The sequence below is a fragment of the Ictidomys tridecemlineatus genome, chromosome 6 (assembly GCF_052094955.1).
Source record: "Ictidomys tridecemlineatus isolate mIctTri1 chromosome 6, mIctTri1.hap1, whole genome shotgun sequence".
NCBI lineage: Eukaryota > Metazoa > Chordata > Mammalia > Rodentia > Sciuridae > Ictidomys > Ictidomys tridecemlineatus.
In genome coordinates this window covers 43,155,131-43,179,165 of record NC_135482.1, presented here as the reverse complement: position 1 = coordinate 43,179,165, position 24,035 = coordinate 43,155,131, and the positions used below count along the sequence as shown (strand labels likewise).

Below are 24,035 nucleotides of genomic sequence, written 5' to 3'. Positions count from 1 at the left end.
AAATGTAAATATACCGGAGGGGTCAAATCTCCCTTATTTGCCCTGTCTTCCTATCTATCACACTGGGACTTCTTCAAGTTAAATATTGTTTGGAGTAATGTCACAAAGGAAGAAAAAAGTCAGAGCACTGCACATCAGATTAGTATTAAACTGAACTGAACTAAACTGAAGAAAATGATACATTCAAGTATACTCCAGTCAGCATGCATTTGTTTGAAATGTATATACTTGGAGAATTGTGTTGGTACTTTGATTGATGCATGTGGCCAAAATTACAACTATATGAAATTTCTGGAGTATTTCTTGGCTTTAACTAATTTATTTTTATATTTGTTTTGAGTTGGAAACATTTTATTTAGTAGGAGTCTAGAAGTCTTTTCCACTAATAGATTTTTTTTTTCCAGTAAGATCTGGTATATGGAAAGTTTGATTTTTTTGTTTCCCTATTTCATGGTTAATGGATTTTGCTTTTTCAAGCTGAATTGTATGTCTTTCCCCTCTGACATATTTCTAGCTTCAGGGAATGTAGTCCCTCTGGTCCATTAATATTAGCAATCATCAGTGATGTAATCCTGTTTCATTTCTGCTATGGATTTTATACCGTAGTTATAACTTCTCATACATAAAGTTGAGTTTGGCTAAGCATGCATTTTTACCATTTTTTCCTATGAATATCTTTGCATTACTAAAAATGCTAACTGTATATATCAGAAATTCATTTTCTCATACAAATATTCTGAATCATCATGGAGATATATAGTTTTATTTTCCAATCTGCCTGACTATTTTATTCCCATTATTAGACAAATAGGAGTTTTTTTATGCTTCTAAAATTTTAAACATTATAAGGCAATCTGTAAAAGGAATATATCTAGCAGTGTCATTATTTGAATGATTTTGTTAGCTACCTGGGAACAGTGAGTATAAACATGTTTTGGTATTTCTTTTCTTTGTTTTGCTTTTAATAAGAGGATTTCCCTAAAAGGTATTTGGCATACTTTTTGGTCCCTTTGGCTGTTTTCAGCTTATAGATAAAAACCTTCACATGATTCTGAGCAGTAGACTCTGCTTGCTTTATACCAAAGCCTAATGGTATCTATTTATGTTGAGGTTGATGGTTTGTGACTGTAACTAATTGCATACGCAGTTCTGGTCAAAGAAGCCAGGGCATGTGGCCTTAGGATAGACTTTGGTATAGTTAAAAGAACATGGACTTTGAAGTGAGAAAACCTGGTTAGATCTCGTTCTGCTATTTCCTAGCTACGTAGCTCTCAATGAAACTTCTTTGAGACTTAGTTGTCTCATCTGCGAATGGGAACAGCTTTCAAGAATGTCCTCATGCACAACTGTTATAAACCAGAATATGCTTATTCTTATGCAGATCTAAAAGGGAATAAAACAACAGATTTATTGGAACCAGGCCTGTACTGGAATCCTTTTTCTTCAGTTGGTGGGATACATAATGTAATATATTGTTTTTCATATTTCATGTTCTATTTTCCTTGAAAATACAGCTAATTCCTCTTTAACCCACTTTCCTCAATAAAAAAAAATGCAAACATCACTTTACCCCTTCTTTTCTCTCCATGTATTCTTGCTGAATTACCCAGTTCTTTAATTTTATGTGAAATTGCTATATGATCTGTTCAATCTTGTGTCTTCGATATGGCAGGAAATAGATGATAGGCACAGTTGTGTCCTGTTAAATATCTCTTCACTTTGCTGGATGATCATGCTGTAGGAAGGTAGGAAGCACAGCAATGTTGACTGCTGTGGTAGTGATGATAGCTGCTGCACATCTCTGTTGGAAGCACTTTGTGTATTATATATCACAATATAAGTTATTTAACACAGAATATAATGTATTATGTTACAGTCTTCTTTTTATAGGAAACTGAGACTCAGGTAGGTTAAATGACTTCCTCAAGGACATATTGCTCATATAGTGGTAGACTATCAGATTGATTTCAAAGTCATCATTTTTAAGCAGTGCTTTCCTGGGCTGATGAATGGGGTCAGAATTCCAGAAAATGGTTGGGAAGGCCAGTTCTACTTGGCTGGGTTTTCATCTTTTAAGTACCAAACTCCCTTCCTAGGAATGGCTTATGAGAAACTAAACTTATTAGGAAAAAATGGGAGTACAGCTAAATTCTAAAGATTAAAATTTCATAATATGTGAGTGGACATTAACAAATAAATCTGATATTCCAGTTGGGCAGAAAATGGCAAGAATTCACAACATCCCTAGTGGTTTTTGACTTAGAGGGGAGACAAATGTTCATTTTTCAAAATCGCATAAGGTGAAATTACTGCAAAAGACACTCTTATGATTAGTGTTACTAGGAGAATCTATAACAAAAGAATTCAAAGCCACAGAGAACTCACCATTTGCATGCAGTTGACTGTAAAATTAAAGGAAAAAAAATTTAACAGAATTTTTAAATGTTTGTATTTTTGTCATGGAGGATCCCAAGGAAAAGTTAGAACATTTTCTCAATTTCTACATGTTTATTTCAGAGAAAATATTTCATAAACTGGAACAAATCCTTAGAAAAGAATGAAACCCTAGGAAGTAAGCATCCTATGTTTGATAATCAGATGTTCTGAAGAAGCAAATGAGGTTAACAGAATGAAAACCACTGATGTCCCACAGGGGTAAATAGGATCAATCGTTGGTCCGTTAGATGAGTTCTGCAGTGTTACATAAGTCTAGATACAGAATATCTACAACCAAAGGTGTTCTCTATTATGAATAGTTCTGAAGCCATTTCTTTCATGGATGCATGAAAAATTCTGCCTGGGTGTTCCTACAGTTAGAGAGAGTGGTTCCCTTTTAACCTGCAGGGGTGTGACCAAGTGGCAGCCATAATTGAGAAAGCAGTATAATACCTAGAAAGATTCATGGAGAAATTATGAAAGAGGCTTTTGTTGCTTCCCTCTTTTCCTATCCTGTCCTATTGATTTTGTCTCCTCAATATTTTGCCTCTCTTCATCTCTATCACTACCATCTCAGTCCATGTTACTACCATCTCAATTGGACTATGGCAACATCTTTTATAATTGGTTTCCATTCTTGCTGTCTCCCAATACATTTTCTGAATTAGGGTTTTCTCTTCTTAAAGTTTTCTCTTCTTATCGATAGTTTTCTGCTGCATTTAGAGAATAAAAATGTAAGATAGCCAAAAAGCCAGGCACATATGGACACCACTCTTTCCTCCCAGTTTTATCTTGTATCTCCTTTATTCCAATTTTCCCAGCCCTAGTTGTGGATTCACTCGCAACACAGAATTTTGAATGTTATGTTCCCCTTGACTCATTTGTTCACCAGCCTAACTTATTATTTTCCTACAGATAATGGCTCAGGGATGTTTTACTCTCACCTTCTGGATGAGATCAGATTCTTTTATTGTAAACTCTCATGGTAACATTGGCCACGATTCTTTCCTTCACCTCCGTGTGGACATTTGTCTCTTCGGCTAAACCATAACCTCTAGGGTTGTTAGGAATTTCTGATCATTATTTTAACTCCAGAATTCAGTGATGGTTCACTGACCATTAGTTGAGTAACTGAATAGATCCGCATGTCAGCTTCAGAATTTATTGGAAAAGGAGAAATTTGGCCAACTTCCATGTCTGCTTTCCCTACTTAGAATATTACTGAGGAAGATAGAAAGAACTTGTTTTGCAGCAGGCTGCTTTTTCTGTCATGTGTGGCTTGTTATCTAGATCACCTAACCTTGCAGTCAAAGAAAAAGCAAAACAAAATCCCAAACCCCAAAAACGTAAAACATAGTCTCAGCATCAGGTATTTAAGCCACCAGAGCACCACGTGGAAGTGGTAGTGCTGTCATCCTATCTGTGTCTTATTTAACTGCAATGTCCCTCCCCTCATTTTTGCATGAATGATACCTTTTTCAAGATACAGATGATTTCTTTTCTTTTCATTGATTATTTTGAATATATGCCTGAAAGTATAATCCAGAAATGGTTAATTTGGGTGCCACTATGTCATCAGTTTCTGTGTTACTAGGAAAATGTTCATGAATTTTACCATTCTTCATATAGACTTTGTTTGAGCACTGTTAATTCTTTTTTTAATTATTTACACATGACAACACTGTTAATTTTTATGGAATGTTCATTGATGCTGTGTTATGAAGGTTTTGAAGATTTTCTGTATTTTTATAAATAATTAATAAGAATTCTATTTAATGTGGCATTTTTAACAGTGATAAATCTTTCTTGTAGTAATTTGCAGGAAATTGTGCTGTTTTGGTAGTCTGTTTTAGGGAATTTTCTAGCTGAATAATAAGTTTGAAATCGAGACAAAGTACTAGTTCTGAGAAAGTTTGACATAATTTATAGTTCTTGGGTACTATCTTCCTACTTCAAAAATATTGCCCAATAAACCCTACAAATATTATTGTTTATTTTTTTCCAGTGTGGAGCTAGGATTTTCTCTCTCTACAATGTGGAATTTGTGTGTTGTTGCCATAGGAAAATGGAATATGACTTAAATTTTCTTTAAAATTTATTGACCAGATTAAAAATACACTGAGATTAAAAATTTGTCCCCAACAATGACCCAACAAGGCAGTAAGCAGATAGATTAGTCAGTCAGAATTCTGTGAAACAAAACTGGCATATTTAAACTCTGATCACTCACTCATCCACTTACTCATTTAAAAACGTTTGTAGAGGATGGATAACCAGAATATACAATGCAAACCACGAAGAAATATACAAGAAATAAAGAAGGAAAATGGTCGAAGGCTATAAATGGGCAACTTATACAAGAGAAGGCTTGATTGAAAAGGAAGAATAAATAATGTCAGTAAGTGATAATAACAGCCAACATTTATTAAGCACTTATTTGCACTGGAGATGCTTTTTACCACTTAATTCCTCATAAGAGAAGATGTGCTACCATCATCGCTACTTTACAGAAGAGGCACCTGAGTTAGAGAAAAGTTAATATAATCATGACTACTTGGATGGGGGTGGAAATCTGGCTTTATAAACTTTTATATGCAATGCATATAAATCTCACTGGTTATTGGCCATATAAGAAAATAATACCAAAATTAGGTTTGCAAAAATATGAAAATCTGACAATATCAAATGCTAATGAAATGGAAGGATGAGGAGATCTTCCTACTTCATTTCTTACCATTGCTGGGCATGTTAGTTGGTGTGGCCATCTCAGAGCAGCTTGTTGTTCTCAAGGGAACTGGACATATGAGTCCTGATGTGACAGTCCTACCTTGGTCAAGTGCCATACAGAAGCTCTGAAGACATGCTTTGGGACACAGGGACTTGGAAGTACCATAGATGGTGTTTTCTAAGGAAATGGATACCTTGCTGTATTCGTAGCATAGTATACTATGTAATATTAGGAAGAAATAAATTAGATTTTATATACATAAACATGATTAGAGGTAAGAATTAGCTAAATCAATATAATAGCAAAAGTATAAAAGAGAGTGAGATTATAACAATACCATTTATAATATAAAAACTAACCCTAACACATTCATAATACTATGTGTTTTTCTGGATATTCTTACATGTAAAAAAAGTATATTGGGTGGAGAAAAAGTACATAGGAGTAGTTTCCAATAAGGACAGAGAGTGGTTTGGGGAATAGAGAATAAAGAGGAAAATAAGAATTAAAAAAAATACAAGAGGAAACTATCACATATGACTGATAAAATCATGGCATGAACATCAGCTCAATTGAGCAGAATTTTAGTCCCAGCATGACTAAGTAGGTTCCCACTACCCCCAGGAAAGCAAACAGTTTAACACTAGAAACCTTATTAGTATAATTCGCTATCATAACATCACAGGAAACAAACAAGAAACGTATCATCTAAATAGACATGAAGATAACCTTAGAAAACTCAGCACTATACATGGTAGAATTCTTGGCAAACAGTGAATAGGAGGGAACTCCCTTATCTTGCAGCAAGAATTATAGTTGGTAGTGAAACACAAAGTAAGAAATAAGATAAGGGTGCTTTCTTTTACTGCTCCTGTTTGGCATTGTTCTAGACATCCTGACTGAGGCAAGCTGAAACAAAACACAAAAAAAATACGATTAATTCAAAAAGTTGACTTGTTTCAAAGTCACTTTACAACAATCAATAGGTGGCAAGTATTGGAAATAATAGATTAGAGATATGATTTTTTTTGACTCACATTCAAAGTAACACCAATCTGTAAGGTATCTAGAAGTAAACCTAAAGAAGATGTGCAAGGCTCATATGGAATCAATTGTGAAACTTAAAAGTAGGGCACAGACTAAAATGACCAAGAGATATTTCATGGACATGGATGTTAAGATTTATTATCTTGTAGGTGTCCTATTAATGTTCAAATATAGTACAATTCTAGCAAAATTCCCAGTAAGATTTTATGTATAAGTATGGAAAATAATCCTGGAGTTCATGCAGAATAAGGGAATTTTAAGAAAGAGTAAGAAGAGTGTATTAGTCTTACTAGGCTGTAAGACTTACTGGTTAGTTTTAGTGATTACAGCCTATTCTGTTGGTCCAGAATACTGGCCAATAGAAGGCAACTGAGATCCAAACACATGAGAACTTGTGTGTGAGAGAAGGGTTTACAAATCACTGGGGAAGGTAAGACTATTCAATAAACAATAAATACAGAGATAGTTGATAATCCACTTAGAAAAAAATAAAATGAGGTCTCTACACATGTCACTCACACAGTACATTCCACATAGTTAGAGCCCTGACTTTGAAAAGCAAAAGTCTAAAACTTTCAGAAGATATAGGAAAAATATCTTTTTGACCTGGAGGGCAGTAAAAGATCTCCTTAAAAAGATGCAGAAAGCACAAACCCTAAAGGGGACGTTTGATATTTGACTACATTCAAAGTAAAAAATTCCATTTGATCAGGGACATAATGTACAAAGTTAGCAGAGAGTGGAAGAAGATTTTTGCAAATCACACACTGGCAAATGATTATTCACCAGGTTATACAAGAACTACTAAAACCATAAGAAAAAGATAAATGATCCAATGGTAGAGTAAGCAAAGGAGTAGGGCAGCTTGCAGAAGAGGAAAATTTAAGAGCCAATAAATCCATGAAACGGTGCTCAACCTTGCTATTATCAGGAAGATGCAAATTACAACTAACAACGAGAAACCCACTGACTATTCCAAATTTCACATACAAAATTTGGTGAAGAGATGAAGAATTAAGGTCTGTCATACCTTTCTGTGGGAATGTAGATTGGGATAGGTTTTTTTTTTTAATTGAACAGAAATGCGTGAAATACTGAGAAAATTGAAGAACAAGTATAACATTAATTGGAAATATGCTGTATACCTTGACTGTGGAAGTCTATAATACTTCATGGCTGTGGCAAATTCAAGGGTGGGTGGAGGTGGAGAAACAGATGGAAGGAGCATGTTGCCTCAAAGATTTTCATGTTTTACATGTTAAAAATACCTGAATGTGGAAAAATATCAACATTGTTTACATTGTCCTATGTATTTTTCTATATGATAGAAAACTTATTTCTTTAAATTTTTTTTATTTCTTTAAAGTAAGAGTTGAATGGAGAAATTTACAGATGGAAATGATGAGGGCTTTTTCTTTCTTTTTTTTGGGGGGGGGCTTGGGGGCATAATGGGGATTCAACTAAAGGGTACTTAACCACTGAGCCACATCCCCAGCCCTTTTTTAATATTTTATTTAGAGACAGGTTTGTGCTAAGTTGCTTAGGGCCTCATTAAATTGCTGAGGCTGGCTTTGAACTCATAGTCCTCCTGCCTCAGCCTCTGGAACCACTGGGATTATAGGTGTGTGCCACTGCACTTGGCATGATGAGGATTTTAAGGACTTGGAGTAAATATCTTTTCCTGAAATTCCTTCCCCTCAGAAACCTGTATCCACATTGCTCATGCACTCACTTACTTTACATTTTCCCCCAGATATCACCTTCTCAGGGAGGGTTCCCCTGGCCTTTGATGTTTCTTAAGCCCTTCCCTGATTATGTTTACCTTGAAAACTTAGACCTAACGTAGTATTTATTGTTTGTATTTATCTTGCATATTGCTCATCTTTCTACTAGACTATGAACTCTTTATAGGAGGAATTTCTCTGTGTTAGATTCACCCTGTGTCCTCAGGCCAGGCACAGAAAATTCTCTCCATAAATATTTGCCAAGTGAATGAACAAAAAAATTCTAAAGATCTGACCCTGGTGGCGGTAGGGGGGATGGCAGCATCATTGAAAACAACAGGAGAGAGGTTGGTGTAGGCAGTATGTTTTTTTGCACTGGAAGGGGCAGAGTTAGAGGGGAAGATGGCATATGTAAAAGAGCTCACCAGGCAGCTGGGAATCCTGGAACAAAAGGACAAATGTGCCAGAGTAAACAGAAGTGGATCCACTGGGTGCTGAGCCCTGGATTCATAAGTAGATCTATTAGGCTGCCAGTCTTGCCAAAGAAATTTGATCAGGAATGGAATAGATAGTTTAATAGGGAATTTAAAAATATTTTTCTCACTCTACTTTAAAAACAAAACAAAGCAAAACAAACAACACCCCCACCCCTACCTCCCTGCAATTTGGCATACCATAAAAAAGGTACTCCATCTCATGGAGGGATTAAATGCTGCTGTTTTATCTAGGCGCTGTGACAGGATTAAACAACTTTTTTTTTTGGTTTCTAAACATTGGATCCGACTTGTTTCTTACTGATTGTTTGTTGTGTAGGGGAAAGAAAGATTAGTTGTTAGAGTTAAAAAAATAATAACAGTCATGTTGAATGCATCTTCATTGAAGACTGCTGTTGAAAGAGATTTAAGGAATAATGATATAGCTTTTTTCCTATGTGCTAGCTTTTGCTGAATATTTCTTGCAAGCTTGGAGGTTTGTTTGCCATGGGGCTGAATGAACAAAAACCTCTTCCTATAACTCCAGGCCAGCAGTTCTTCCATTGGAGGGCATACATGATTCAATGGTGCATTTGTGAAAATGCAGATTCGAGGGTCCCACTTGAGAGAGATTCAGAACTCCTGCCATGGGTAGGCCCAGGAATCTGAACTTTAAACAATTAGCCCATGTGATTCTGGGAAGTACGTTGTGGGACCACACTTGGAGAAAAGGCTTTGTAGATGATTTGAACCTTATTTTTTTCCCCCAATCATTTCACTCTTTTTGTGTGCCAGTTATGCTCAGCAATGTATTCTATGCTTGGAAATAATATAGGTTAGAAATACAGGTGTGCCAAAGTTACAGTTTGAAAACTGTAAAGAATTATATCTAAGCCAGGTACAGTGGTGCATGAGTGACTTGGGAGGCTGAGGCAGGAAGATTGCAAGTTAAAGACCCTGTCTCAAAGTAAAACATAAAAAAAGGGATGAGGATGTCACTTAGTGGTTAAATCCAATCCTCAGTACAAAAAAAAAAAAAAATCTACAGTAGAGAAGCACACAATTAGAAAATGTATTCCTACCATAAGCAGAAAATACAGTAAAAAGTGCTGTATTAACTGGAATGGAGATTAAAAGCATCATAATGTATTACTTTCCTATTGCAGCTATAATAAAGCATCACAAATTCAGTGGTTTTAATGCAACACAATTGTTTTTTCTTCCTTTTCAGGAGGTTCAAGACCTAAAATGAATCTGAGAGGCAGATTCCCTTTGGAGGCTCTGGAGGAATATCTGGTTCCTTGTTTTTCCAGCTTCTAAAGCTGAATTTCTTGCATTTGTTGCCCCCCTTTTTGCTCTTTGCACCTTCATATTTCTTTTTTTTTTTTCTTTTTTCTCAGTACTGAGAAGACTCTTTACCACTGAGCCACATCCCTAGTGCTTTTTACTTTTCATTTTGAGACGGGGTCTTGCAAAGTTGCTGAGGCTGGCCTCACACTTGTGATCCCCTTGCCTCAGCAACATGTATTGCTGGAATAACAGGCATGCGCCACCACACCTGGCTCTTCACGGATTCTCTCTGCTTTGCCACCCTGTTGCCTGTTCAACTCCCCCTACCTCCCTCTTGCGAGGACACTTGTGATTACACTTGATGCCCACCTGTATAACGCAGAGTAGTCTTCCCTTCTTGGGATTCTTAAGCTAATCATATGTGCCAAGACTTTTTTTGCCATGTAAGGTCATGTTCACAGGTTCCAGCTGGTAGGATGTAGGTATCTTTGGAGACCATTTTTAAGTCCATCTCATATATTTAGAAAATGTGATAAAGAAGTGTGAACAAGATGAAGCCTTGTCCTTTCCTTAAACCATGCATAAGAAACTTAAACTCTTCAGTCCACAGTGAACTGGTAAATCCCATGCTTAGTAAATAAATGTGGAATGATTTACAAGAAGAGACTGTACAGGGTGCCACAGTGCTAATTTTCTGGCCTGAAGCAAAATGAGACTGCAAGATGTAATCCATCTATTACAGCAGCATTCTGGTGCTGGGGTGGACACAGACCTTCAGAGTTTATTGCTGTTGTATGGAAGCCAGCGACGTGTTGTGAGCCCCTGTTGGGTGCAAGGCACTGTATCAGACACAGTAAGGACTGAAAAAGATGGAACTGATGCTCCAAGGACTTCAAGTCCTATAGAGAGCTGAGACATCTCACTTTAAATATAGACAGCCTATTAACCTACAGCTCAAGGGCCACTGGGCCCAAAAGGAACCCCACAGTGTGTAGAAAACCTGTCTCAGAATTCTCAGCAGGTGTTTTTCTCATGAATCCTTAGTAAAATTCTGCAAAGGGGGAAGGGGAAAAATACAAGCAGGAGCAGGCCACTAAAGCAATTTTATCAGTGACAGTATCTAGATTCTCCTAATAGTATTTGAGCTGGAGTAAAATTTAGTCTAAGACTGTTTTTAGACTTCACTTAAGTTATTGAAGTGGGTTTTTCTTAAAACATCTACCATGTGAATCTGTGCCATGGATTTCAGGGTGAGATTTGCCAGGGCTCTGCTATTTCTTTCTGCAGTGTTTTCTTGTTCCATGATGGGTTTTGAGATAGTTGTGGTTTTAATATCACCACCAGTCTTATTCTTAGTACTGGGATCTGCCTCCTCATCCATCCCCGTTTCTGAATTCTCCTTCTCAGATTGAATTCTTTGGTGATGGAGGCTGCCTTAATAATGGCTGTTCTCACTATGAAAGCTACAAAACAAATTTTTCACTCCATATCCGGTAGCCTCCCCACCTCAAAGTTTCATATTCTGTTGCCTGAATACTTTCCCTTTGTCATTTTCAATCTTCTTACTCTGCTTCAGGCTCTGAAGTGGCTCTCAGTTTCTCAAAGCAACCCATCCAGACTCTTCCCTTGAGATGCCAAGGCCCTTCACCAGTTCCTGTCTCCTGGGCCTCTATCACCTGCTTCAGCCAGGCCTTCTTTCAGTTGATTCTTGATGTTTATTGAGTCCCACAGCTGGGCACTTGTACCCTGTTTTGTGTGTATTTACTTCCCTTTTATTTGGAAGAAAATATTCTTAAGATTTTTTAAAATAAACTAATGCTCACAGGCTTTTTTTTTTTAAGTTTCTTGTTTACAACAAACTTTTTTTTTCTTTGTATCAATACATTTGTCTTCTGTTGAGAGCCCAAAGTACCTGCTCCTTCTCCTGGCCTCCTTGGGTTTTACCGACTTGTAAGAAGAACCATCTAATCAAATTATATTCATCCAAGTGAACTAATTCGGCTTTTTTTTCTGAGAAATTAGCTATAACACATCATTATGTTGCAATTATTAAACAAAAGAACTGGTTATTCAGTTAGGTGAAAGAAAAAGTAAACTTCTTGTTATCATAGCAATGTTTTAAAGCTGTGAAATAATTACTGTTGTCTTCCAAAGTTTCTAACGTACCCTTGCCGTGTAAAATTTTCTCAGAGAATGACTCTGGCAAGCCAGAAGGTTTATTTAACTTAAAGTGCCAAATTACGAACGTCAAATCTGAGAAAATGTTATTCAAGTCTTTAACAGGTGCAGTGCTGTTGTAAATGGCTTTTCTTTTTTTTTCCTGGCTGTTTGGTGTAACTATACACTGTTTCTCATAATTATATAGCAACTACCACAATTCATTTTTAACACAACAAATGATTAAAACAGTCTAGAAGAAAGGCTTCAGACAGAGAGATTTAGTTTCACTGACTTTTAAAGCTACTAAATGAGTACAGAAGAGCTTCTTCTCAAGTTCTTCATAAAAAAAGTCAGAATGTATTGATAACTCCATACGGATTCCATAGGTATTTTGTAAAAATGGATTTTTAAAAAAAAATTGTAAGTTATTTTAAATTATTGGGAAACAGTGTCTAAAATTATTTAGCGGAGGATTTCATATGATTTTTGACAATCGTGTATTTCCTTACTTTTTTTAAATTATATTTCAATTATATAAGCATCTTTTCCCTTTCCTTGGGAATATTTAATACAATGAAAAGTCGAGTTATGTGTGTGAGAGTCTGAATAACTTATTGCTCATCTTCTCTTCTATGATTCTGTCCCTGTTCTTCTTTCCCCCCTCTTTGGAGAGGACGTCTCTGAAGAGCCCATATAAATTAGATCCACTTTGTTATTGTAAATTCCAGGACTTCACTGTTCTCTCTCCCCCAGTGTAATGCAAGCTGCTCAAAAGGAGAGACCTGGTCTCTTCTGCTTGCCTTTGGACACCCAGCTTATGAACAGTGGCCTGATCTTTAGTAGACACTCATTAAATATTAACTGAATAAATAAATGCCCCATTGATGAAATCTCTTAACAGGCTTTGATGTTCTTATTCTAAATTGCCCAGCGATCAGACACAAAATCAGCTTTAATCTACCTAAAGTTCTCTTCCACATGATTCCCTTCTGAAGAATATTTCATCCTAATGGTGGCACATAATGAGCAGCTGAGCTGCTTCTGCAGCCTAAGTGTACAGTGTCATTTTAGTGCAGCCTCCTGCCAGGTCCACATGTGGTCTCAGGATTCTCCCCGACAAGGCCTCCAAGAAGTCAACTCTACTTGTCAGGGCAGCTGCCACTTTATTGCCAACCTGTTTTTGTAAGAAAGTGAGAATTAAAGAGATTGAAGATACCTGCCTATAGAATTTTTTTCCTTTCAATAACTAAAATACTTAAAATCCTTAAAGAGATGAAAAGCATACTGCAAATATAGACAATTCATGAAACTAGAAAGCCCACTGGTTCTAACAGAAAACCCCCTTTTGTTTTAAGGGAGGGATCCAAAATGTATAGCTCCTCCACTTTTGCTCTGGCTAGGAAGTATTGCTCCAAGGGCAGAGCTGTGAATCTGTTTTTCCAAAGTCAGTTTCTTCTATTCCATAAACTGATTACTATAGTTATTTCTGTCTAATCAGCACCAAGTTCATGGACAGTTCAGAGGAAAAAAAGAGCAAAGCTCAAGAGGAAAGAATGAAGAAAAGTAGCTGAGAAGTTAGTTTGTATTTTCAAAGGCCATGAAAATTGTAAAGGGGTAAAACTATGTGAAGAAAAACAATCTTTCCATTATTTGCTTGTCAAAATGAGGGAAGACTAGACGAGAAAAATTTAGGCAAATTAGTGTGACACACCAGTCTCGCAGGCATAACACAATAAATAGATGATGATAAATTTTTAGGTAGAAACTTTGAGCTGAAACCTAGAGAAGTTAATTGACTCTCGTGAATTGGAAGATGTAGGTAGTAAGAAATTTGAACCTCAGATCCCTGTGTGACAGTTCCTGGTGTAAATGTCCTTTTAACTGAAGTAAATGTCCATAGAGTCTGCTTTATATTGGCTGTAAGAAGAAGCTATGCAGAAGGAGAGATAAAGCCTGGTAAGCAATTTTCATTTTCAGAGCTGGGCTCTTATCATGGAATGTCAGAAAATGCAAATAAGCAGGTGTAATAAAATTATATTTCATTGCTTTTGAGTGATAACTGTGTTTATGAAGATTTAGTTTCTATGTGATGATTAAGTAGAACTTAGTTACTCTAAAAGAAGAAAACAACTGTGATTTTTTTTCTCACAGTATAAAGAGAATTATTGTACCAAATTCACTTGATTAACCACATAGGAATTACTCAGTTTATAAAATATTTTGAATATTTTCCCAATCCATCCACTGGATTTCACTTGTTCCAATGGGGCACTGGATTGAGATATTGGAATACAGATTAGGTGAATGATTGTTTTCAGGTGAGAATGTGTATAACTGGACTTACTTGGTAACTGAAGGACTTGTTCAAGTGTTAGGGCCAATTGAACATGTCCATCTGTTTCTCTGCCTCCCTGCTGCCATCTCTCCACTCTCAACCATCATCATCTTTCATCTGGATTTCCACAAATCTAACTTATTTCCTTTTATTTGTTCCCATACCTCCAAATCCATCATCTTCACTGAAGTCCAATGTAATCTGCTAAAATCCAATTCTGATCATGTCACTCTGTGACTTAAAATCTTTAAATGACCAGCCTGTGCTCATGGTATTAAATTCATATTTTGCAACTTAGTTTATAGGTACTTCTGTACGGTTTGCAATTCCTCTTTACTTGTCAAATCACACTTATTAATGTACATCTTTTCACTTTCCTAATTTGTGTCTCTGCCTGCAGTCTTAACAAGCAGTCCACCCCGCCCCCATCTCACTTCGCCTGCTTTAGGTGACTGATGTGATCTTTCTAAAATGCAAAACTAATTTAACCACTTCCTGGCTTAATACCCTTCCATGAATTTCCACACTTATGATAAAGCCATTGTATTTAGCAGTATCTCTAAGATCACTTACTTAAATGATAAGCGTGTGCTAAGAATTTGTTCCCAATTAGTAGGCTCTCTATTCACCTAACTGATTGTTTTCTTTTGCTGAGAAGAAGCTTTGTAGTTTGAATCCATCCCATTTATTGATTCTTGATATTAATTCTTGTGCTATAGGAGTCTTATTGTGAAAGTTAGATCCTAATCACACATGATGGAGATTTGGGCCTACTTTTTCTTCTATTAGATGCAGAGTCTCTGGTTTAATTCCTAGGCCCTTGATCCACTTTGAGTTGAGTTTTGTGCATGGTGAGAGATAGGGGTTTAATTTCATTTTGTTGCATATGTATTTCTAATTTTCCCAGCACCATTTGTTGAAGAGGCTATCTTTTCTCCAATGTACGTTTTGGTGCCTTTTTTTGGTAATACATTCTGTTGTCAGATATAAGATAACAAATTCTTACCAAATGCATGTCAGATAGAACACTAATCTCTAGGATATATAAAGAATTCAAAAATCTTAACACAAAAAACCAAATAACCCAATCAATAAATGGGCGAAGGAACTGAACAGACACTTCTCAGAAGAGGATATACAATCAATTAGCAAATATATGAAAAAATGTTCAACATCTCTAGCAATTAGAGAAATTAAAATCAAAACTACTCTAAGATTTCATCTCACTCTAGTCAGAATGGCAGCTGTTAAGAATATAAACAACAATAAGTTTTGGCAAGGATGTGGGGAAAACAACACACTCATACATTGCTGGTGGGACTACAAATTGGTGCAGCCAATATGGAAAACAGTATGGAGAATCCTTGGAAAACTGGGAATAGACCCACAATTTGACACAGCTATCCCACTCCTTGGTCTATACTCAAAGAACTTAAAAATAGCATATTACAGGGACACAGTCACATCAAGGTTTATAGCAGTATAATTCACAATAGCTAAACTGTGGAACCAACCTAGATAGATGCCCTTCAGTAGATGAATGGATGAAGAAAATGTGGTACATATACACAGTGGAATATTACTCAGCATTAAAAGAGAATAAAATCATGGCATTTGCAGGTAAATGGATGAAGCTGGAGAATATAATGCTAAGTGAAATTAGCCAATCCCCAAAAAACCTAAGGCTGAATGTTTTCTCTGATTTAAGGATTCTGATCCATAATATGCTGTGGGTGGGGATGGGAGGATTAAATGAACTGTAGATAGGGCAAAGGGGAAAAGATAAGGGAGCAGGCATAAGGGTAGGAAATACGGTAGAATCAATGGTCATCATTACCCTAAGTACATGTAAAAAGTCACGAAGGAGGTGACTCTACTTCGTGTACAACCAGAGAAATGAAAAATTGTGCTCTATATGTAAAATATGAATTGAAACACATTTTGTTGTCATATAAAAGTAAAAAAAAAGATCACTTACTTAGATAATTTAGGTACAGGGTCCTAACATAAGAAGAAAGGCTCCTTAGTGAGATATATAAACAAGTGTCTAAAGAAGATAAAGAATGAGCCATGGAGTTATCTGGGGGAAAAACTCAAAAGTCTTGATGAAAAATCTCTCTGGTATATTTGAGGACTGGCAAGGAAGGAAGTGTGTGGGTGAACTGTAACTGATGTGGAGCAGTACAGTAGGAAATGAAGCCAGAGAGCTAAAGGGGACTTCATCTGTATAGGGATTTTTGAACCCTTCCAAATTCTTGGGATTTGACTCTGAAGGAAGTAGAAACCAGTGGAGGAGGAAAGGCAGAGGAGTGACATATTGGATGCTCTTTTTAACTGGCAAGTTTTGGTTGCTGTGTAGAGGACAGCCTAAAAGGAGTGAGGGAGGGGGCATCAGTGGGAAAGCAGAGCATCATCCAGGCAAGAAATGGAAGAGGCTGGGACCAGGATGATAACAATGGGGTTGTGGCAAGTGACTGGTAGCCAGTAGGATTTAATGGAGTATGAGGGAAAGAGAGAAAGAAGGATGATGCTGAGATGTTGGGCCTGGAGCTCCATGTATGGAAAGATGGAGCTCCATTAACTGAGATGCAAAGGTTTTGGGAGGAGTGTGTGTTGGCTAGGGGAGGGAGAGAGGGGGAGAGGGATCAGAAGTTTGGTTTTAGACATGTTCAGTAGGAGAGGCATATTAGATATCCAAGCAGAGATGTTCCCTGGGAGGTTGGAATAATGAGTCTGGAAGTCTGGCTACATCATTGGCATATAAATGATACTTTAAACTCTGAGACTAGATGTTATCATCAAGGGACAGAGTCTAGACAGAGAAGTGAAGAGGTATGTAGATTGAAACCTGGGATTCTCCAACATGATTAAGGGATTGAATGATGACATGGAGGGATAACCAGAAAACAGAAGGAGTGGCCAATGAGATAGAAGGAAAATTAAAAGAAACCATGTGAAGAAAATGTTTCAAGGACAATAAATGACCAACGGTGTAAATCCTGCTGTTAGGGGAAGAAAGAAGATCATCCACATGACTGACAGTTAGGCACCATGGGGTCATGAGAGATCTTTGTGAGATCAACTCCCCATGGCTCAGGCTGAGTCCAGGCAGTGTTGGTGGAAGAGTGGGAGGAAAGCCTGTTGTAGTGAGTTGAAGAAAGACGGCATTCAGGGGCTACAAACAACAAGCACCCACTTACAGCTGTTGCTTCAGGTTGTAAGTGCTGCTTTCATTCTCAAAAGTGTTCAGGGGCAGATGTCATCCTAACTATGTGAAAAGTCTTTCAAGGATCGTGGCTGGAAACAATAACTGGAATTCTGTGACCAAGAAAGATTTATTTTAAAATAAGGGAAAACGACACAGAGTGTTTGCTGATGAGAATTATCCAGTATGAAAGGATAAATTGGTGATGTGGGAAATAAAGGGAGAATTTGGGGAATGAGGGTTTTGAAAAGGGAAGAGGGATAGAATGTGGAGGGCTTAGCATTGTATATCCTTTGCAAAGGGTGTGGAGGCAGAGTACGCTGTTATAACTCTCAGATTGTACTTTTGTGGTTGATTTATTTGTTTGTTTTTCACATATTGTGAACCTTTTAAGAGCAGTAAGTATAGATATCTTGCTCAGTTTGTGGTAGGGATTTTATCGTTCTATTTCTATTCCCTAGTACAATGCCTGGAACACAGCAGGCATGCAATAAATGTTTGAATGAATGAATGAAGACACTCTGCTAAGCATGCATATGTTTTGTCTTTTCACTCAAATTGGATTATTTCTATCAAATCTTGACAGCCAGATTGATTTAATCATGTTTCTCTTGTCTGGGCCTACTGAATGCTCCACTACTTGGTAGAGTTGATTGATAGGAATGACTGTGCTTCTACCAAAATCAATGATGCCTCCTAAGAGTAAAATCAGTGACCCTTGCTGCATCATTTTGAAGTTATCCTGGCAATGGTTCATGAATTTACTACTTATGTCACCTTGAACTTTCTGAAAACTCTTTATTTTTCCTCAGTCTCTGTTCACCATTTGTATTTTGCCAATCACACAGCATATAACATTATCATTTTTTTTTATCTAACTTACCTAGTACACGAGAAGCTTTTTGAAACCTCCTTTTGTTAGAGAACATGTCTTTTTCATTGCTAAATTAAAAAAAAAATTAGTCCTGGTCCTGCCATAAAACAGGTGCAAATTAAATATTTGTTGAATGAATGAATGAATGCCCAGATGAATGATTACTGTCCCTGGAGAATATTTTATGTGCACAGACTAGATCTTCTTTCCAGAATGGTGTCCCTATACACTGGCAACCATTGCTTTGCACTCAGCAGATCAGACCTGGCACCTTCTTCAAAGGACTATTGTTGGATCATAGGATCTGCACCACCTAGATGTGCTGAGAATCAGGAGCCCCGGGGATTTTATGTCCTCATTTTGGTAACTATAGCCAATGACTGAGGTGCAAGAGTATGGAAGTCTATATTTCTAACCTCAAGCCTATACAAACTCAGTAGTGCCATTTATGCTCAGGCTGAGTCCAGGACTTTGCCTGAATTGCACCCTTGATTGACTTATTTTTCTTTATCATGGTTCCCTGACTCCCTTGTAGGTTTTCTCTGAGAGTGCTTTCTTATTGTATTGCTTGTACCCTCAATCCTTTTCTTAAGGGTTTCTCCTTGGGAACTTCACTTAAGACATGGAATGTTTGTAAACAATGTCAGGGGCAGGGAATCCTAACAGTGCCTCTTTGAGTGTCAAGTTCTATTTTAGATGTTCTTTCTTGATAGTTTCTGATTTTATACTACTGCCAGCCAAAGATATTGATGCTGCAAACTAAATTTAGTATTTGATTTAGTTTTTGGAAGAGAAGTTGTTTTGCAATTTTGGTCAATTAATTATAATCGAATTTGGTAAATACTTTGTTGAGTTACAGATCTTTCTAACATAATGTGAGAATGTATCTTCCTCTCCTTTCCTCTCCTTGATTTGACATATCTGTATTTTCTCTTCTTAGGCATGGGTAAGAAAGAGTTAATTGTATAATTAACTTTTATGTTATGATTGAGTATGACTTTCTTTTTTTCCTCTATTGAATATAAATATTCATTTTGGTATACTGAGTAAACCATTTATTTTTCTGGCAGTATGAAAGGGACACAAACTCCCTTATCTGTAAAATGGGATTGGAACTAATGTGTTTTAGAACTGAAAAGCACTTTAGCAACCAGCTGGTGGCCAACACCTTCATTTTATAAATGAGAATGTTGGAGACCCAAAGAGGTTAAGTGATTTGTTTAATATCACCCAGCTTGGCTAGTGGTAGAGCAGGACTAAAAATCCAACTCCCAGGCTGCTGTTCTCTCTGCTGCTTCCACAAAATACATATTTCTTATTCACAGAATTGATATGAGGATTAGGGACCACATCTGTGAAAAATAGATTTAGCCTTTGGAAAGAAAGATGCTGGATAGCTTTATGAAAGCTTTATGAAAACTAATCTCATTTTAACCTTTTCTGTACAATTGTTAGTTTTGTTCAGTTTTATGTTTCTCGCTTTAGGCTTTCTTTTTTGGGGCCAAGGACTAGATAATTTATGATGCTTGCTTTAAAAATCAATATTAGTATCCGGATTGTGTACATGAATTACTTTAGCTGAGTTTTGAAACTAAGAGCAGTTGTGAACGGCCTTCCAGAATGATGACTGCTTATGTACACGAGTTTTCTATCCTTGCTTTGCATATTGGAAATAAGGACAGTTGATTAAAAATAAAAGGCAGCTCAAGTTATATATATATATATGTTTTTCCCAGTCTGGTAATACTTCCAAAGCTTGATACAACATATTTAATACACCATGAATTTTCTCTTCTGGGGAACCACTGTATCCTGCTTCTTTCAGCATAACCAGGGACCCATTATACTAATCTACCATACCTTCATATCTCTAGCAAGCATATGTAAGTGATAACTTTGAATATTTATTTGATGCAAGGTGTGTAAATCTTCCCTATGTCATCTTATAAACTTGAGAAAGTTGTGACTTGTTCGACTTGGTTACTTCGATTGTTTCAGTTGGGTTCGTTCAGGCACAGCAAGCTTTGATATATGAACAAGAATACTGTTTATTTTTTTTCTTTTGTCCCCCATGTTTTTTGATGCATCATCTCTGTACATAATGGTGGGATTTGTTGTTACATTTTTGCACATGCACACAATATAACAAAGATTTAGGCCAATATCATTTCCCAGGGTTTTCCCCTTCCCTCCTTTCCCCTGCCGTCTTGTCCATTTTCTCTACTGTTTAATTTTTGTAGTATCTAAAGTGATTTGTGTAGATTCATATTTTCAGGGAAGATATAATTTGAGTACCAAAAGACTAAAGTCACCTTTATATATATTTCTAATTAGGTGCGATTGTATGCAAGACCTGATGCGATCAGAAGAGGATCCGGGGACTATGCTCTCCATATTACAAAGAGACTAATAGAATTTTATGAAGACTACTTTAAAGTGCCCTATTCCTTGCCAAAACTAGGTAAGAATTTTCTTGGTTATTTTATGGGACAGGCTCCTTGAAGGTAGAATTTCTTTAAAGACATCCAGGAGCATGAAAATTCAGAGGTTTATATTTTTAGAGATGATAAGCATAAAAAATAATTTCTTTGGAAGAGGTAGAATAAGATTTTATGTTTCTGGAGTCTTGCCAGTAAGTGCTCGTGGGAACTAAGAAAGGCATTATGTTAAATTTAGGATTCCAAAAGATGATTTGTTGAGTATGCCCCGTGGAGGGGTGCTTGCCAACATCACATTTAATCACCACAACCACCATGGAGGTAGGTAGGGCCAGATCATTGTCCATATAAGGGAATTGGGACCCAGGAGTGTTTCCATTCATCGAGAGAACTAGTGAGTTAAGGAGCTGGGATTTCAGACTAGGTCTTGATTACTCCCAGAACTATTCAATATTTTACATGAAGAAGGAACTCATGGGCAGGATGTCCTGCCAAATTCTCGGTTGTCAGATCTTAATTAGTTATCCTTTAGATTGTTTTTGTTTGTTCGTACTTCTGGCACACAGTTACAGTAAATAGAATAAAACGAAAAGAAAAACTTGGTAGTAATGGAAATCGTGTTCTCTGCAAACTTAGCTGCATTTCTTCCTTTTACAAAGGAAATGTGTTCAATACTTGTTGGTCAAATGAATAAATGAATTAAGTTGTTACCCTAATTCAAATGGTGTGCTTTTGCCAAGGAGTGAGCCCTGATATTAGAAAGGGTATGTATATGTACTAGAAGTATTGAAGTTACTTTTTCTTCTCAGAAAACCTGATTTGGGATATTACATCAAACAGTCCTTTGTCCCCACCCCTCCATCCTTTTTCTTCCCAAGAGCATTTTTGATCAGGATCCACATACAAGGTATTTCTCATTGTAAAGAATAAAGTGTTTACTTGATCAAAAGTGTTAGTTTGAACCACAGGTTCTCCTCCCTGGAGAACTGGGCCTGTTTCATTAAGTATCTGCCTGCTGGGTAGCTTTATTGGTCTTACAATGAGTAGTTAGTTCAGAAAGCAGATAGAATGGTTGATATTGTTATCTATGGGTATGGCATACAATTTTAATGAGTTGTATTACAAAATTCTAAGGTCTTTTTTTTGAAATTCCAGCTCCTAGAATCAATAGGTACATTTTTTTAAAAAATTTCAAATAGGATCTGTATTTTGTTTTGTTCTATTTTTCTTTTTCTATTTTCCTTTTTACATCTTCCTCCCTATTAGTATCTTTTTACACTGAAACCTCCCTGGTAGTCACCCAAGGCAGAAAGGAATACCTGACCTCATTTGCATGGGAGGTGACACTGTTATCTACTCCAGGTAAAACTGGCTGGGAACTGCTCAGCTTGACCCTAATGTAAAATTCACGAGTGCTTATGTTGCAAGTTCAGCAAGAGAAATAAAATGTGGATCTTTCTCTGTCTCCTTCAGACCAGTAATTAGCAGAAGAACTCAATTTATAACTTCGGGGGGTTCCATGTAACTGTCAGCTTGCAGCAGGAAGCATTTCTGTTCCTTTGCTTCACTCACAGCTGTGCCATAGCAGCCTTTCATCTGTAGAAAAGAGCTTTGTTCACCCTTATTGTTACGTGTTAAGCTACCTTATGGTGTATATAATTGAATGATTTGACTTACTCCCAGCATATGGCTTTATCTATCCAGGGGAGTTACCAAAGCCCATGGTGCTTTGTAAAATTTAAAGTTACACTTATTTTATATTTCTATAGATGTTTAGATCCATATATTAATGGACTCATAAGTGTGCCTTCTAAATACCTCCTATGTAAGATTCTGTAAGCACAGAAACATTTTGAGAAATCCTTATTTTCCATTGTATATTATGAATTCTATTCTAAGTGAATTCGATGGAAACCTACTCAAGTCTTTGTTAACGAGGCCCATAGATGTGTCCTAAATATTACCTGAGGCTGCATTGACCCTTCTCCCCTTCTTGCCTTCCCTCATTTATTCTGTAAACATTTGGTAAGTGCCTGCCACAGGCAATTTTCCATGCACACAGACACAACAATTAATAAGGTAGTAAAGATTCCTCCTTCCTGGAGCTTCCATTCTATCAGGTAGAGACAGACACTGAAGCAATAGTAGTATGTAAGGAATGTGGAGATAAGAGCCACTAAAAATAAAGTCACAATGGAAGATGAGGAAGTGTGTTGCATAGTTGGTGCAGGGAAGGCGCTGAGTGTTTCACATGTGCAATCATAGAGGGCTTCATTGCAAAGTTTTTGAATGAACAACTCAAGGCAATGAAGTAGAAAATCCAGTGGAAATAATGGGACAAGGACTATAGACAGAGGGAACCAAGTGCCTAGACTCTGAGATGAGAGCTTTCCTGGGGTATCTGAGGGACACAAAAGACAAGTGGGACTATAGCAGAGTCAGGGTGAGAAGTCCATGCTGAGGTCCAGGCATAATGGCCAGGTGGCAGATTAGGCAGAGTCAGCAGGCAGTGGAAGCACAGTGGCTTTTTTTCTTTTTCTTTCTTTCAATTTTTTCTGTTTTGAGCAGATGCATTATATAATCTGGTTTATGTTGTGAAAGGCCATTCTTATAGCCGGATTGAGAACCCACTGCAAGGCAATGATTCTCAGTGGTAGGGCAATTTTGTCCCTCAGGAGCCCTGTCTGGAGCCATTTTTGTTTGACACAGCCTGGGTGTGGGGAGGGTTAGGTGTATATTACTAATATTTGGTGGATAGAAACCAGGGATATTGCCAACCATCACAAAATTCATAGGATGCACAGGATAGCCTTTTAGAACAGGAGTTATCTAGCCCAAACTGTCAATAGTGCTAAGATGGAGAGACCCTGATATAAACTGGGGAGGGATGGAAATCAGTTAATAGACCAAAATTCAGGGGAATGATGATTGCTGCTTGGACTAGGATGCTAACAGTGAGGTTGTCAGAAGGGATTCAATTCTGGATATACATTAGAAGTAGAAACCATAGAATTTACTGATGAGTAAGATGTTGGATGTAAGAGAAAGAGGGACATCCAAGATGACTTTGAGGTTTTTGATCTGAGAACTAGAAGGATGCTATTGCCATTTGCTGAGACAGAAAGATTATGGAAGGGGATAATTTTTGAGACTGTCAAGCCTATTAAACATTTAGGTGGCACCTTGATGTTTGTATGAAATTCAGGTGAACAATTGAATTTATAAATATGGAGTTTGGATGAGTAATCTGGCTAGAGATATATATTTGCCAGCATATTATGGTATACAAAGCTGTAATACTGGATGGGATTGCAAGACAGTGAGA

The 24,035-nt window shown here is 37.0% G+C and overlaps 1 protein-coding gene across 1 annotated transcript in view; it reads left to right on the top strand.

Moving 5' to 3' along the window:
* Trhde (thyrotropin releasing hormone degrading enzyme) overlaps positions 1–24,035 on the top strand; it is a 360,650-nt gene that overhangs the window by 72,590 nt on the left and 264,025 nt on the right. Inside the window, exon 3 of the mRNA XM_005330424.5 lies at positions 20,607–20,733. Within this exon, the coding sequence (XP_005330481.4) occupies positions 20,607–20,733 (127 nt within the window). The remainder of the gene's footprint in view (positions 1–20,606; positions 20,734–24,035) is intronic.